Source organism: Lolium perenne, chromosome 3, assembly GCF_019359855.2.
Source record: "Lolium perenne isolate Kyuss_39 chromosome 3, Kyuss_2.0, whole genome shotgun sequence".
In the NCBI taxonomy this organism is placed as follows: Eukaryota; Viridiplantae; Streptophyta; class Magnoliopsida; order Poales; family Poaceae; genus Lolium; species Lolium perenne.
The window spans coordinates 96877830-96894871 of NC_067246.2; the positions used below are offsets into that span (position 1 = coordinate 96877830).

Sequence of the window (17042 nt, forward strand, 5' to 3'; positions counted from 1 at the left end):
CAACAAAGAAAAGACGAGAGCCTATGATCAAATACAAGCATTTGTTCATATGCTCGGGGGCTACTCTTATCATAAGTATTGTTTATACTTCTGATAAGAGGGTAACACAGATGATACAAACATAGAGTTGTTCAAAAGTAACGTAGGTTGAGCCTACAACCAAGTATAAATACTCGACTGTGGCCTCGGGGGCTACTCCCATCCGGAGCGCTGGTCGCGCACCCGATAAAAGATGGAAGAACTAGAAGAGTTGACAATATAACGACAAAGATACTAAAAAGGTGAGCCTACAACCAAGTACAAGCACTTGGCTGTAGCCTCGGGGGCTACTCCCATCGGGAATGCTGTTCGCGTACCTGATGAAATTGAAGAAGTCATGGTGAGCATATTTTGAGTTATGAAATAACTCTTCATATACTTCCATCGGGAGGACAAGATAAAAATATACAAGTCATCATATGACTCGAACAAATGTGCTACTCCAGCAGCCGAAAAAGGCACTCGACAATATATTCTCAGAGCGCCTCAGTCACGACTTGCGAAGGTAAGACCCCACGATCTATGAATGCCGCAATACTTTGCGAAGGTAAGACCCCAGGATCCGTCCTGCGCGGCTTGGCATCGCCTATGAATGCGCTCTGCTACTTTTTTTTCCGTATCAACAGATGTGAAGAAAACTCCTAACGGACGCATTAGGTACCCGATAAAACATGACTGGAATTCGGCATCCGGTAAGACCTTAAGCGGCACATGACGAATTACGCTAGTATCCCGAGATTATGTCCAGGGACATGATCTTGAATTAGGTTTTTGCGGGATTGCCACAAGAGCAGTTAACTGGTACCTGATCTGTCAGATGAACCAACCCCAACTACCGATATCCCTGTACAATATATGATTGTTTTATGAAAGTTGTTTACTGACTCGAAGAAATCCTATGTTAATTGTGAAGATGGAGATTTTCCCTGATTCTTCGATTCAAGCAAAATCTCGGGGGCTACTGACATAGGCATCCCCAATGGGCCTGCCAAAGATGGTACCCAGGGTTTACTGAAGGCCCACGACCCGAAGTTTATGAAGCCCGGAGGCCCAGTCAGGAGATAGTTTGGAAAGATAGAGTTGTATTAGGAATAATAACTTGTAACTATTCCAGGACGAACTCAAAGAGTCACCCGATCTTTGTAACTTGTACATCACGAAACCCTCGGCTCCACCTCCTATATAAGGGGGAGTCGAGGGAGGAAGAGAGGATCGATTTCATTGTCAACACAACCCTAGTTTCTTAGCAGTCGAGTACCTTTCCGGCTGAACCCTCGAGATCTACTTGCCCTATACTTCCCTGAAAACCCTAGTCTACAATCTGTAGGCATTGACAAGTCGATACCTTGTCACCGGGGCAGGGTGGGCGGCGCGGGCAGGGGCGGCATGGGGCAGACCGTGGCCGGGGAGGCGCGGAGCCAGGCGGGCGCGCAGCGGGGCCGACACGGGGTGGTGCGGGGCGGCGGGGGCGGGCGTGGGGCCGGGCGCGGCGAGGGCTGGCGCCTTGGTGGCCGACCGGGGAGAGCTTGGGAGGAAGCAACCTCCCAGGGAAGAAGAAGATCAGAAAAAATGGCTGACAGGTGTGCCTTAATGGCATATTTAGGGAATATGTTATTTTACAGTTTTCGTTTACGGGGTCTGTTCTGCGCCATCAATTTTTCGATCCGTAAATACGAGTTCGGTGAACTGAACTCGGTGTTTTCAGTTCGCGTGTTTACGGGCTCTGTTAGAGATGCTCTTAGGAGGGTAGTGGCACCCCAGCCCACCAGACTTCAAATTCCGAATTTAACACTTTGGTGTCTTTTTTTCGATAAAGGGAACATATTAATATCAAAAGATACCACTTAGACCCAGCCTCTGCAACAACACCCCACCCCAGTGGCAGTACAGATGCACATAGCCAAAAAAGACTAAAGAAAACTAAGAAACAAAAATCCCACTGTAGCGTTCCAGACCTAGCAACAGCAATACAACCACCACCGTGACAACACCTGCAGTACATACTCTCCAAAAGAAGCGCCTCCAAGAAGGGAACAGTGCGCCAGCGCTGTCATCGCCCGACCAAAGGTCTTAGGTTTTCACCCTGAAGATAGTCCCCACTCTCAAAACAATGCCTCCAACAAGGTCATTGCCAAGCAAATCCCTCAGCATCACGGAGACTCGAACCTCCTTTAGCCACTCCACCAATCCAGCCTTCATGATATTCCTTCTTCTGACTTCACTATGGACAAAAAAGTCACCTGATGTCAACACAGAATAGAGCTTCACGCCGCTCCCTCCGGAACCAAACGGTCGGAATAAAAACATGGGTGCGCGCGACCGAATACCACCTGATCCAGCAAGACCAGCAGCCCCCACGCCGCCAGTCTATCCTGCCGAATCACCAGGGAAGAGGGAAACGGCGCAGATCATGCGTATCACCGCCGAACCGTCACCGGGGGCGGAGGCCGCCACCGCTCCACCGAATCCTCCATGGCTACCGATGGAGAGCATCAGGCCCCGACCAAGTAGCCGTGCCGTCCGGCTTCCTCCACCGGTGCTTCATCACCTCCCATGGAACGCTGCCGCAGAAGCCCTCTCCTCCCCCTCGTTGTTCGATGTAAGGGGCGCCGCCACCGCCGCTAGGGCTGAGGCCGGGGCCGGAGCTGGGGCCAAGGCCGATGCTGGTAGCATCGGCGGTTGAGGGGCGACGGTCTGGGGGCAGCTGCTCGGGGCGGGGCGGGTGGATCCTCCGCCGCCGCCCAGGATGGGGGAGGGAGAGGAGGAGAGCGATGGCTAGGTTTTAGTTTAAATTTGAACAACAATCACCCACTTTGGTGTCTCATAAAGATGGAATATTCTTCGGTGGGAGGCGACGTTCTCGTAGACAGCGAGCTCAAGACCCGCCGGATCAGATCTTCGACACACTCTCTCGAAAGTGCTTAGGGCATCTCCAGCGGGCCGACGCATTTCGGACGTCCGAAATGTCCGTTTGCGTCGGCCCGCGGACGCGATGTGGCCCAGGGCGACCGTTTGCGTCTGGGGTACTTCCAGCGGTGCGGACGCATTTTTTAACCGGGGACAACGTCAAGCTCGCTAATGGCGTTTTACGTCCCGTCAAGGACTTCCGCCGACGATTAACTGTTCCCGCGCGACGATGATCGTTCCCGCGCGTGCCCAATACATTGGCAAGTTTCGCCGGCGTTTCGCGCGCGCGGGAAACGCCCTGCGTGCCAACGCCGTTTCCCGCCCCGCCGTGGCTATATATGGTGGACACCGGCGGGGGCGACGAGCACACCTCAAGCTAAACCCTACCATCCATCTATGGCCGACCACATTAGTTGGGAGCACGTTGTTCACATGTGCCGCCAGCTCCACCCGGAGGAGGAGAAGGAGGTAGCCGCCGCCGGCGTTGAGGCCCAGCAGCTGGACCTGGAGGCGGAGGTTGCGGTGGCGGTGGCGGAAGCGGCAGAGCGTGTGGAAGGGCGCCTCGCGGCGACCAGGGCGGAGATCGCCAACGCCATGGCCGAGCTCGCCGACGCCAGGGCCGAGCTCGTGGAGGCGCGGGCGGCCATCGCGGCCCCTCCGGCGGACGACGACCCCCCCGTGCCTAGCCTCTTCGAGTGCGCCGGCGACCAGCGGGTTCTGCTCGCGTCCTTCGAGTCCTTGGCTGGGGACGCCAGGCCGCCGTCGAGCTTGGTCGCGGAGGAGGAAGCTCACGCTATGCGATGGCCATGGCTCGTGGGTTAATGTGCTCGACTCCGGACTCGCTCCAGCGTAGGGGCCCTTCTTCCGCGCGGATCGAGCAGGAGAACCGGGAGCTGGATGTCGCCATCGCCGCCAGGGACGAAGCGGTGGCGGCGGTGGCTAGGGACAGGGCCCGCTTCATCGCCGACGTGGCGGCGATCCAGCGATCGCCTGTGCGAACGAGGATGCGGCGGCGGTCCAAGCGGCGGCGGCGGAGGAGGAGGCCCAGGCGGCGGCGGAGGCGGCGGCTACCCAGGTGGCGTTGGCCCAGGCGGAGGCCCTGTGGGACAGCTCCCTAGCCGAGGCCCTCGAACGCCGCAGGCGGCAGGACGAGATGTCCATTCGCCGGCGTGTGCGGCACGCGGAGTGCGCGAAGCGCTCCCGCTTCGACGACGGTGCCGGCCCTTCCGGCGGCCAGTAGTAGGCCACGTGACTGCGAGTAACCGAGGTCGGTGTAGGCCGCGTGACGGCGAGTAGGTACGACCGTTGTAGTTTTAGGTTAACTCGACTAAGCATGTCTGTAAAGATGGTCCATTTGGCCAATCAATAGTAATGAAAAAATCTTTTGCTTGCCTACTCACTGCCGACCGGGCCCGGATGCGCCCAACGCGGACAGTTTCCGCGTGCGGAGCGTCTGCGGAGACGCAAACCTGACGCATATTTGGGCCAGGTTTGCGTCTCCGCGGACGGCCCGGTCACTTAGCCTCGCCCCGCTGAAGGTGGTGCCAGACGCATTTCCGGTCACGGAGGACGAAAACGGTCACTCAGCGACTGTTTGCGTCGCGCCGCTGGAGATGCCTTTGTAGAGACTATATCTGGCCATGGGCAGCCCGGCCCGACGGCCCGACCCGAGCCCGGCCCGAAAAACTCGGGCTTGGGCCAGAAATGTTGGCCCGACTGCCGGGCCGGGCCTGGGTAGCCCGAAAACTCACTTTAACACTACGGCCCGGCCCGCGGCCCGACGGGCTTGGTGGGAATTTGGTCGGGCCGGGCTGGGCTTGGGCCGGATTATTTTGCGTCGGGCCTACCTCGGGCCGGCCCGAGACCCGGCCCGGCCTGACACATGCCCAGGTATAAGGTATAGTAGAGACAGAGTGTCCGTGAATGCGTTCATAGATGTGAGTGTGTGCACGTATGTGTGACATCTTTACTTGTACCGAGTGTTTCGAAAGAAAAAAAGACTGTACAAAGCCTTAAATTCTGCTGAAGAACATGGGTGGAGCACGAGCGTACGAGCACGACTGCTGCCCCTGCTCCTGCAACCAAACCGCGCAGGGGGTCGACCACCGGGCGTCGCGGAGCACGGGCAGATCGGGTCTCTAGCGGGCGGCGTCGCCATCGGGGCGATCCGTGCGGGGGCATGACACGGCGCCACAGCGGCGAGATCCCTTGGCCGGACGCCGGCGCTGGAGCAGCCCCACCGTATCTGGAGTGGATCGAGGTGGTCATGGCGCTGTGCTGTCCCCTACGGCTACGGGCACCGATGGCGACGGCACGACGCAGGAATGAAAAGAAGCAGGATTCTTGGCTTGGCTCGGCGTGCGACGGCCGGCCGGACGGGTCAACCGTGAACGAGCTAGCTAGCCGTGGCTTGCAAGTTGCTCCGGCCGGACTACGTAGTAGGCTCTCCTTTTTGGAATGTGACTAGGCGGGTGAAGAACTTGGTGACAGGACCTATGGATTGAGAGGGCAACCGTCCCGTTGAATTTGAGATCCAAATGGTTGCGTTGCGTATGTCCATTGATGTTCTGCTTATCCTGTCCCTGCTCGTAGCTGCACCATGTTTCTTTGTTTCACGGCAGATATGGGCTCTGTTTACAACACATCCCTACTTCCCTAGTAGTACTACGAACTCCATTCATGTATTCCAACTCCTAGACGACTTCGAAGTACTACTCCTTCCAGTCAATAATTTACACCCGAGTTTAGTTTAGATTTAAACGAAAAAGGTTAGACTATTACGAGACTATTAGGCAATTTCTACGTGAGTTTACATACCAAGATCATGACATTAACAGTAGCAAACATAACCACAAGCATCGGACTGCATATAAAGATGGAACTAGTGTAAGGAAAGATACGAGAAACTCATACATCACAACCGGTAACATCTGCACCACAGCTTCTTCGTTGTTGGTGTCGCCCATTTCCAGAAACCGTATCGTCCATCACCCAGTGCAGGATCTCAATGGACGTGGCGTCAAAAGTTTGCTCTCTTCGACATCTGTGCATGAAGTCGTTGAAATGGGGAAGACTAGAGAGCCGCCCAAACAAAAGGAACTCGGGTCCACCCGATAAAAAAACAATTTCTAACTTGAAACACGGCGTGTGATGCATGGCATGCAAGGTGGAGGAGTCATCGTGAACTATTCTATTCCAACTCACTTAGTTAGAGTGGAATAGGTCACCTTATAAATCACTCTCATTCTCTTGCAGCTGACAATGTGAGACTAAACTGAAATCTCAAAGGTTTGTTTTGAGATTTTAGCATATATGGGCTTCAGCACCCCATGTAAATCAAAGAAAAACTCGAAAATTCTAGAAAGGAGTGAGTAATATGATTTTTTTTTATTGGCTGAATGACCCAGAACAAGCGAACACGCCCATGTCTCTCCATGATTGGAAATGATGAAACCATGGAAATCCATACTCAAGTCCCCATACGTACGGACGTGGCAGTGGCCCGAGTGAAAGGACGACCTCTCGCCATCAGAGCGGGGCTGGGCGGCCAGGCAATGGCGAAAGCGTTGCACGTCCAAAAGAGCATGCACGGTGCAACGCAGGAGGGACCATGACCACCACAGGAAAAGCGAAGCGCAGTGTTGTTTTCCATGATGAGCAGAGCGCAACGCGCAGCTGCTGCTGCTGCTGCTGCTGCAACCTATGGATTTCTTGGGGTTGTGCGCAGGTCAATCGGCGCTTGTGCATTGGTGCACCCAACCAACGGGTATGATCCATATTGGGGCAGCCACGATTGCTGCTCTGATTGCCGCTGCCGCTGCCGCCCAATGGTTGGTTGGTTGGACCCGTTGATTTGGCTCCCAGCCTGAAACTTCCTGTGGTGAATTTAACGGCACGGCAGGCAAACATACAAGTCCACACCCGTGAGCTGCTGCTTGACGTGATATTTTCTTTCTCTCTTGAAAGGTCAACTTGAAGAGAAATTACTACTCTACTTGTAGTAGTTCCCATAGATCGAAAGAATGTGCTTCTTCAGTTACATTGTGTATATGAGGCATTTTGAAGATTCCTCTTCAACCCAATTAGACTTTAAGATGAGCTCGCAAGAATTCAGCTAAAACTCGGAACCCCTACAATACAAGTGTACCTTTTCATCACCTACGGCAACTCACAAGGTAACACCACCAACAATATTCGACGAAGGTTTCTAGAATGAGATTTTGATACATATGCAAGGTAACAAATCCAACATAACCTGAAACCGACTGATCAAGCTCCGGTGAAATCCCAAGAGGCTGACAAGAGGGAAAACATCACAAGACAAATCATATGATAGACAATTACCACAAGGCTCATCACAGACATGAAACAAGATAACAATCTAATGAACCGGCCACCAATGTCCAACTAGTACACAAACACATTTCAGAACAAGGCCAACTAACCAACAGAGCACCCACTAGATCAACATGAATACAACTTGCTGCCGCGTACAACAAGGATTACAATTATTCATTTCAAATATTTCGGAAGTAACCGAGGTAACCTAGGCTACACTAATGCGATCCATACCTAGAACAGCAACTCGAGTTCCCAGAAAATAGAATGCTAGGAGATCCTAGGAGTAAACCTACCAACAAATTATCTACAAACAACAGATCAGATAAGGTCCTCTCAGCTTTTGGCTAAGAATACATCCAGATGACCCATTCTACTGCCCACGGCCAGTGAAGACGCCTCAAACTGTGAAGAGTTGTCATGATTGATCCTTCTATAGCTGTATTTACGGCACGGTGGACTTTGTTCTCCAGAAGCCAAGAAATGCATTGTAACCATGCCAACAGCTAACACTGCACTATTCCCTAATAAACCACCGATATTTTTCATGTTGAGACTGTTCCTAGCTAGATCCAGACTAGAAGAAACCATCCACCCCAAGAAGTTTGATCCTTTTTCGCTCTTCCCGGTAGCATTCATGCCAGCATTGCTTCTTGATTTCTCAGGCTTGTTTACTGACAGAGAAGGCCAGATATCATGGTACACATTATTGATGAACTCCGACGCCTCTTCTATCACCTTGCAATTTTTCCCATGATGCTCCTTTAATCTTATGGAAAGCATGATGTGGCTTTGCTGCAACCTTTGCAATGCAACATCTCGTTCTGCTTCCTGCTGTAAATGCACAGCCTGCAAATGAGTGATACATAAGTACACCGTGGATTTTATTTAAGGTCTCCAAAGTCTACAAGGATAAGTTAGTGTTGACCACAATTCGTCCACAGAAACAACAAAGTGTGTTCTAGAAGGCCATGGAAGATATTGCGTATACATTACAAAGTTATACATGTTTAACATCTAGATGCAACTGGAGATCAAACCATCAAAATAACTACTAATCATGAATTCCACAAGAATTAGGAGTGACCCTCAAATAACGATAGACACTACTGGAAATTATCGATATTCATATGTAACAAGATAGGTTTAATCAACCAAACATCCAAAAAAAAAATTCCTTAGCACGCATCTAAATCACCAAGATGCCATAAACTACAGCACACAAACAAACAAAGCAAAAGAAAAAGCAAAAGAACAGTCCAACTAAGCTAGGCTAGCCGAAGTCTACGCAAAGAACATACTAAACTTCATGAGTTTCAGTTGCATTACTGCATAGCTTTGTTTTCTTGGATCCTTCAGAATCTCTCTGTGTGGCATCCTTTATTCCCCTAACAAAAATAATCTAGACAACTCAAGTTCCAGCCATGTACTCCCTCCATTTTATGAAACTTGTCGAGATTTACTCAAATTTGGATGTATCTAGATGCTATTTAGTGTCTAGATACATCCAAATTTAGACAAATTTCAGACAACTTTCATGGGATGGAGGGAGTATAAGTTATGAACTTCTATAGCTGAATGATTGACCAACCTGCGGTTCCTTCTGAATAAGAGAATTCTACCTGTTCCTTAGGATCATACTACTCCCTCCGATCCCTTTTAATTGACTCAGATTTAGTACTAAATCCGAGTCAATTAAAAGGGATCAGAGGGAGTACCTTCTAAGGCTGCTACAACAGTATTAAAGTACCTTGGTCCATGCCTATACGAGCTTGACAAAATGGCAGTGGGACTGCTCCTTTTGAAGACAAGCACAATTTTGAACTTGAGTAAACGTCAATGGATGCTTTAGTGCTCCACTTCACAATCATCTAGTTGGAATTATCATACACTGTACCTCATTAATCACAAAAAGCTAATCTACATGTCTGCAATGTACCTAGTAAATCACACAGCACTCACCGCGTAAATCAAATTGAGCTTATCATGAATTCAATAGACAGCTTGGGAGAGCCAAATAAGCAAAGCACAACGACCGAGTGGAGCACTACAAACTTCTGAACTCCTATCTTCACATTTTAATGAGTGATAAACTTTGCAAAATCAGATTGCAATCTAAGAGTCCATTCATGGTACCACAACAAACACGATATTGAGCTAGCCAGAAGTGATAACATATAATTCTTCAGTCATGCAACAGGGTACACCTCTAAATTCCTAGTTTCCTACCACAGAAATATCGGCATAGTTACTAAGATTCCATTCATGGTACCACAACAAACACGATATTGACCTAGCCAGAAGTGATAACATATAACTCTTCAGCAATGCAACATGGTACACTTCTAAATTCCTAGTTTCATGCCACAGAAATATCAACATAGTTAATCATGGTGCAAACACGCTCTTCTTAATTTAACAAGGATGTGCAGGTGCCTGAATCAATACCGCAGTCACAGGCCAAAATATAAATTAAAATCTTCGCAATAGAAGGTCCGGCGTAGTAAGACCACCGACACCTTTCATTAAACATGAAGGAAGTTATCCAGTATCCTTTTTGAGTCAGAAGAGCCTAGTCAATGAGAGTGTGAATCATTTGGAGACCGTTCCGTTGATGGAAAAATGCAGCTGTTTCGCCTAATTTGAGATGAGTGAAAAGAAACTTGACGCATTGTCCGGAACAACCTGAATTAGTTCTTATCTCACACACACTCATGTAAACATAAAGACGGCTGATTCACAAACATGCTAGCCGAATGAACTATTTGCAGATTTTGCTCAGGGTGATTTCAAACTTCCAAAAACCAGTGTGCACACTACGAATCTAGTCCATTCGATCAATCACTTCACATTCGCATTGTAATCTTACCTATCCGACCATGCTTTCAAAGCTTCAGTAATAACCAGTCGCTCGGATTTACTGCCATTTCTAGCCAAGTCCCTCCTCAATTTACAGAAACATCCTACCAACCAAATTACTGACTAGGACGTTCCTTTGAAAAATTCTACTGAAAGTGAGCGCAAATACGGAACCTAGGATGACAAATCGAGCTAGAGTGAGGGGCAAGGGGAGGGGTTTAAGAGGGCGGGCTCACCAGAAAGCACTCCAGCTGGTCCTCGAGGTCCTCGAGCGCGGCGCGGATGGCGTGGAGGCTCCTGGCCTCCTCAGCCACCGCATGGAGGTCCGCCTCCTCGTCGGGGACGCCCTTGATGTAGACGAGGCCCGCGGGCCTGTCCCCGGCCCGGCGGCGGACGGTGCGCAGGAAGTGGGCGCGCGAGAGCGCGTGGATGGCGTCGCTGACCTTGTCGTGGAGGTCCCAGATGGTCTCCAGCACCGCCGCCGCCTCCTCGGGCTCCATCCCGAACCCTAGCGCCGCCGCCCCGAGAGGCTGCGCTGGCTGGTCGCCGCTTGGGTCCCGGGGTTTCCCAACTGCTTGGAGGGAGACTCGGAGTGAGAGAGAGTGGGGAATTTTTCTGCGCAATGATGAGGCTGACATGGGCCAATGGGCCGTTGCTCATGGGCCGTCTGCAACACTCGGAATGGCGTAACTTATGGGCCGGCAACAGCGGGCCACATTGAATCTGGGCTCGGGAAGGGTAAAAAGCGTGGTACCGCGAATGCTCGAGACCTTTCCGAGCTCTTCTATTCCATCAACGGCCGCCGGGGCGCCGCCGGTTTTCTTTCTTCTCGCCGCCGCCGCCGCCGCCGCCGACGCACCAAACGGGCAGCTGTTCCCTCGCCGGGGCCGACCATAAACATAAATCACGAAGCAGCGCCAGCCACGGTCACCAGCTATTAGCGATTCTCCCAAACCACCTCTCTCCCGTCCCCTGTAGATTTCTTGGATTGGATCGGCATGGAGAAGGAGACGACGACGCCGCGGCCGGTGTGCGCGCCGGAGGCGCTCGCGCTGCTCAACTGCGCCGCCGAGAACCCCTACGACCGCGACAAGTGCCTCTCCCTCCTCGACGCGCTCCGGGAGTGCATCGCCCACAAGGTAATTCCTCTCAGATACCATGCTCGCGTGGATTTATTCGCTAATTCTTACCGATACAACTATGATTTGTGGATTATCTTGATCTTGAGTCAGTGCCTAGCTCATTTTTGGATGGACTGTTGTAGGACTTCATAGTTCCCAAACAGCAAAGATGTAGTAAGGGTTATTCAGAACATATGTAATTCTGTATGCACGTTACACATGGTATTGTATGAAATCTTGCATCATATGCTTCCGTGTAACATCAAGCAAAGTGAGCACTAGGTCGCATAATTCCTTATCATACTTATGTTGGATGGTAGAGATATCAACTTACATGACTGTGGATCAAAGCTTGGTTAAGGGTGACAACTTATAAATGTTTAAATCACGTATTTGTGCTCAGTGTTACAAAGGCTTAAACCTCTTGTTTGTACTCAGCTAAGTAGTATAGTACCAAGTTTTTTATACCTGACATAATTCCCCTTTGGAATAGTAAAGAGGAAATACCAAAGTCTCCTAAGAGTTTATCTCCTTCAAAGATGCGTGATATTCGCTTACTCTAGTCCAGTTCTGCTGCATGTTGGACAGCAACTTGCCTATCAAATGTCATTTAAAAAAGGTTGACCAAATGTCTTATCAAAAAAGTCATCTGAACATGTGAATTAAACTGACAACATTGACTCAAGGTGCATCTAATGTGTCACTGGATTTGAAATCTAAATTTGATCTACACACTGCAAAACTAAATACCATTGTGCAATGAATAGTAGCTAAACAATAAGATATGAACCAGGTTTATTCACAATATATTTTGTTCTCTTTCTGATTCTCAATGTTTGGCCGAATTAAAATTGTCACATGGTAGATGAATCTTTGGGCTGGAGATGAATTTCTTTTGAGTGTGGGCAAATTAGAAAACTTGTGGCTAATCTTGTATAACTTCAAAAACTTTTAAGTATTTTTATATTTTTGTACAAACAAATAAAATATTTATTGCGGTTTAAAAAGTCGAGATGGGGCCTAGCCCATACCTGCGTGGGTCTACCCTCGAAACATGGGGGTTAATGTTATCAATTTTATCAAAACTAGATGATGTCCCATGCGCAGCGGGATTCTTTCAAATGATGGTAAAGCAAAAGATGAAAAATCTATTAACTTGAATACTTGACAAATGCTGGTACTCGACAACACAATTTTGATGAGTCTAAGGCATCACCATTAATATATTGTAAAACAACTAAAAATAATTTATGAGATGACCAACATTCATAAGAATAAATAATATATCAGATGACTTACGTTCATAAGAATACATTCTCATGCACTGCATGTGAAGAGGATGATCAAGAAAATGAGTAATCACACAAACATTTTCCATATTACACACTACCAACTACATTGGACTCTTTGCATACATCGTCATCATCTTTGTAGCATGTCGTCCTGAAAAAAGAAAATGCACTATGCTTAATATATACCAAAGAATTTTGTAATAATCCAAAAGGTTAGTGATTTCTCTATCATCTTCTGTTTTCATCATAACAATGTGGTTGTGCCTATAATTTCTGGTAGCAATTGCATGACAAAGCTTGGTATTTTCATCGCCAAGCTTGGCCCATCTAATATTAGCTCTCTTTCTCCAATACAGTCGTTTAGCCGCCAGCATCTTTGTAAGATGTGACTTCAGTGCCTTCCTGAAAATTTTCTCCAGCCTTGATAAAGCTCTTTGTTCTTCCAGCCCATCAAGAAGTGCAAGTACGATAACTGAGTCAAATGTTCACTCCATTTTTTGATGTCATGTCTAAGAGACTTAAATTTAGCCACAATGTACTGAGCAATATTCTTGAAATGACTAGTATGATTCAAATGGGTCTTAACAATTTCCTTGAATCCATCAAACTCAAGCCAATATTCTTCAAATCTGAATATATTTGATTTCTGAATGCCACTGCCAATTTGAATCCTTATAGGGATATGATCAGACCCAAGTCTAGCCATAGAACTGGCCAATATATTTGGAAATGTGGAAGTCCATTCGGCAGATTTTTCCAAAAGTGGAGTGTCTTGCAGATTACTCCATGTGTAGCTTCTTATTCCTTTCAAGGGAATCTCTTCTAAATCATGTAACTGAATCATGGAATTAAATAGAAGCATATTGGAAGAGTTACCACCAGGTCTATTTCTGTCCTCATTACTTCTTATCATATACTCCGTAGTATAAGTCACCCATAATTATCGATGACTCGTATGAGGAAATGTCAAGATTATTAACCACTGAACAAATTCTTGCCTCCCTTCATTGTTATATTTTACATGAAACATAGACATTTGTGACATAAATAGTCCTGGCACTGAAGGTACATGATAGCTTTGTAGTATTTGGAAGTAAGATTGGCTCACAACAGAACCATTAAATGCAGAACCATTCCAAATAGTAATCAACAACAACAACAACAACAACAACAACAACAACAACAACAACAACAACAACAACCAAGCCTTTCAGTCCCAAACAAGTTGGGGTAGGCTAGAGTTGAAACCCATAAGATCTCGAAGCCAAGTCATGGTTCCGGAACGTGGATAGCTAACTTCCACGCACCCCTATCCATGGCTAAATCTTTGTCGATATTCCAAACCTTCAGGTCTCTCTTAACAGACTCCTCCCATGTCAAGTTTGGTCTACCACGACCCCTCTTAACATTCTCATCACGCTTTATCCGTCCGCTATGCACTGGCGCTTCCGGAGGCCTTCGTTGGATATGTCCAAACCATCTGAGACGATGTTGGACCAGCTTCTCTTCAATCGGTGCTACCCCAACTCTCTCCCGTATATCGTCGTTCCGTACCCGATCCTTTCTTGTGTGGCCACATATCCATCTCAACATGCGCATCTCTGCTACACTTAACTGTTGGATATGTCGTCTCTTCGTTGGCCAACACTCAGCGCCATACAACATCGCAGGTCGGATAGCTGTCCTATAAAACCTGCCTTTTAGCTTTTGTGGCACTCTCTTGTCATAGAGTACGCCAGAAGCTTGGCGCCACTTCATCCAACCAGCCTTGATTCGGTGGCCCACATCTTCATCGATATCGCCATCCTTCTGCAACATGGACCCCAAATATCGAAAAGTGTCTCTCTCCGGTACCACCTGCCCATCAAGGCTAACCTCGCCCTCCTCGTGCCTAGTAGAACTAAAACTGCATCTCATGTATTCAGTTTTAGTTCTACTAAGCCTAAAACCTTTCGATTCGAGAGTTCGCCTCCACAACTCTAACTTTCTATTAACCCCCGTTCGGCTATCATCGACTAGCACCACATCATCCGCAAAGAGCATACACCATGGGATGTCTCCTTGTATATCCCTTGTGACCTCATCCATCACCAAATCAAAAAGATAAGGGCTTAAAGCTGACCCTTGGTGTAGCCCTATTCTAATTGGAAAGTCATCAGTGTCGCCATCGCTTGTTCGAATAGTAATCAGACCTCCAGAATTACCAACAGAATGAGAATAGATAAACTGATTCAGCCTTCTTGGACATAAAATTTTCAGATAGTTACTATCAAATGTTTCACGTTTGGTTTCTTGCATACAAATAATATTGCATTTGCTCTCTGAAATTTTGTTGGCTATGTCATCCCATCTATCCTGAGAGTTAATACCCCTGATGTTCCAATAATTTTGATTCATTTAAAATTAGTGGGAGCAATTATATGGTGCTAATCTAGCAACTATGTTAGCGTTATCTGGCAACTCGCATGACCAAAAATATTTGTCCAAACATAGACAACATGAGATCTAGTTTTGAAGCCCTCTTCCAAATGAACTCATCCATCAGGATTGCATGAAATGTGCAATTATATTCGTACTAGTTGGCCTGTAAAATGTTGCGAAAACCTCTTCATGTTCGATTTCAGTTTAGTTCCCCCTATGATCATGAAAATTGTCTGCCATACTCTTAGCTGGACTCTAGAAAAAATGGAGTAAGAATAACCAAATAATCATATTAGTCGTGGTCCATCTGTTTCATATAAAGAAATAAAGCCAGAAACCTGGAACTGATTCTTGTGTTAATGTTGTTTGCTGATATTTCCTCTGTCGGCAAACTTGAGTTTGGCTCTTCTTGCTTCATGTTTTTCTTCGGGCGACTGCTTTTATTTGTAAAGTGTATTTCTCTCTTGTATGTATTGTTTGCATTCTCTAAATGTCCCTCCTTTTGTTTCGTTAAGTGTATTCTCTGTTGTAATATGTATTGTTCACATTCTTTAAATAACCCCGCCTTTTGTTAAAATGCAGAAAGTGAAGAAATTTTCGTTGGCTGAAGCAAGCTCAGCCGGCACCACTGAAGCTCCAAAAGGCAAATAGAAGCCCGAAATGTCGTCAGTGCCACTTTTAGCACATGTACTAGGCTGGAGTGATTTTGTTGGATTTGTTATCTTGAAATTGGCAGATTACGGTATCTGAACAAAAAATCTGGCATCGTTCACTGGAAATTGTATGTAATTGGCACAATTCAAGCAGAGAAGGGTGAATGCAATTTCCCCAGGGTCGTTCCAAGTGGATGATCGTTTTATAAGTAGCACGCATATCAAAAGTTTATGATCATTTTGTTAATAACCACACATCCAAACTTCATGTCGTACTTTCTGAAAATAATCACATGAACATATGATCCATGTGGTGAGTCATCGATAAGCTAGGGAAACATATGATTTCCAAGCTGATTCTGCAAGGACCGGACAGATACGATTTGATGCGTTTAGTGAGATATTGATGATGTCTGGCCGTCAGGCAAGTATTATTCCTTTCAGTTTCGGGTGTCAAGCAAAGCCATGTTCCTATAGATCATGGTTGCGATGTTACGGAGAGCATCTCCCTAAATAGCTTTTGGTGTGTGGTCCTGAATTCGTTACCAACCCTTTCAACATGTACTCTATATGAAGTACTCACAAACGCTCCACAGGGTCATCATCTCTTAGTTGTTCCTGTGCATCTCTGTTTTCAATCCACGTAAGTATCACCAATAACTCTGCCAACATACGTTAATCACGGTGCTCTCGTAGTCCTCCTTAGACGGCATCTCAATATCCTCTTGGTCATACTATTTTTTGTGCCAAAAACTCGCCAATTTATCAATAAGCATAATAAGTAGGCGTACAACCAACCCCAAAAGTAATAGAAATTACATATACGTCTTTGAACCACCTAGCGACGACTAAAAACGCCGGCATGAACCGAAGGCGCGTTGCTATCTTCACCCATGTAGAAGATCCGCCGGACACACGACTCCACACGTCCTTCGCCGGTGCTAGACTCACCACCGGAGCGAACATAGGGCGGGGATGACTTTATTCTGACTTAAGGATGTAGCTGCAGCTTCAGCGTCCTGAAAGATACTGAAAAACAACCTGAACAAACAAGAAACCCTCCCTCCGGCGAGGGGCCTGGTCCGCCACCCTCCGGCAAGGGAAACGTGCACACGTGGGATGTTATGCCTATGTAAATGCTATGCGAAGAGGAGTTTCCTTTGATTGCAGCGAAGGGATTTTCCAGGAGGTATCACCTAATGCTGCTTTTTCTATAAAATTTACGCTGAAAGATTACTACGAGATTAGTTCCTACGAAATATGATTGTATGAATCAAAGAACTTATAGAAATCTTTCCTGTAGGATGTAGTAAATCATCCGCGATTGTAGCAATGCAGCACTCTCTTTATTGCCAAAACCCTAGAAGGAAACACGTCGCTGCAAGGATGCCACGTGGTCACCGCCACGGCGC

General features: G+C 47.5%; 2 protein-coding genes across 3 annotated transcripts; one reads left to right on the forward strand and one right to left on the reverse strand.

Annotated features, from left to right (window-relative positions):
* Window positions 1-7408: 7408 nt before the first annotated feature.
* LOC127341952 (plastid division protein PDV1) lies at window positions 7409-10742 on the reverse strand. Its single transcript, XM_051367896.2, has 2 exons — window positions 10380-10742; window positions 7409-8133 (listed from the first exon to the last, which is right to left on the reverse strand). Exons 1-2 carry the CDS (start codon window positions 10641-10643, stop codon window positions 7621-7623), a joined length of 777 nt encoding a protein of 258 aa, XP_051223856.1. The 5' UTR covers window positions 10644-10742; the 3' UTR covers window positions 7409-7620.
* A 163-nt stretch (window positions 10743-10905) lies between these two features.
* LOC127341954 (uncharacterized) lies at window positions 10906-15839 on the forward strand. Of its 2 annotated transcripts, XM_071828054.1 has the most exons (3): window positions 10917-11037; window positions 11082-11282; window positions 15560-15839. In XM_071828054.1, the coding sequence occupies exons 2-3, from the start codon at window positions 11142-11144 to the stop codon at window positions 15626-15628; spliced, it is 210 nt and encodes a 69-aa protein (XP_071684155.1). In that variant the 5' UTR covers window positions 10917-11037; window positions 11082-11141; the 3' UTR covers window positions 15629-15839. The 2 variants fall into 2 exon arrangements, with proteins under 2 accessions (XP_051223858.1, XP_071684155.1); XM_051367898.2 differs by having other exon boundaries at window positions 10906-11282.
* Window positions 15840-17042: the final 1203 nt, after the last annotated feature.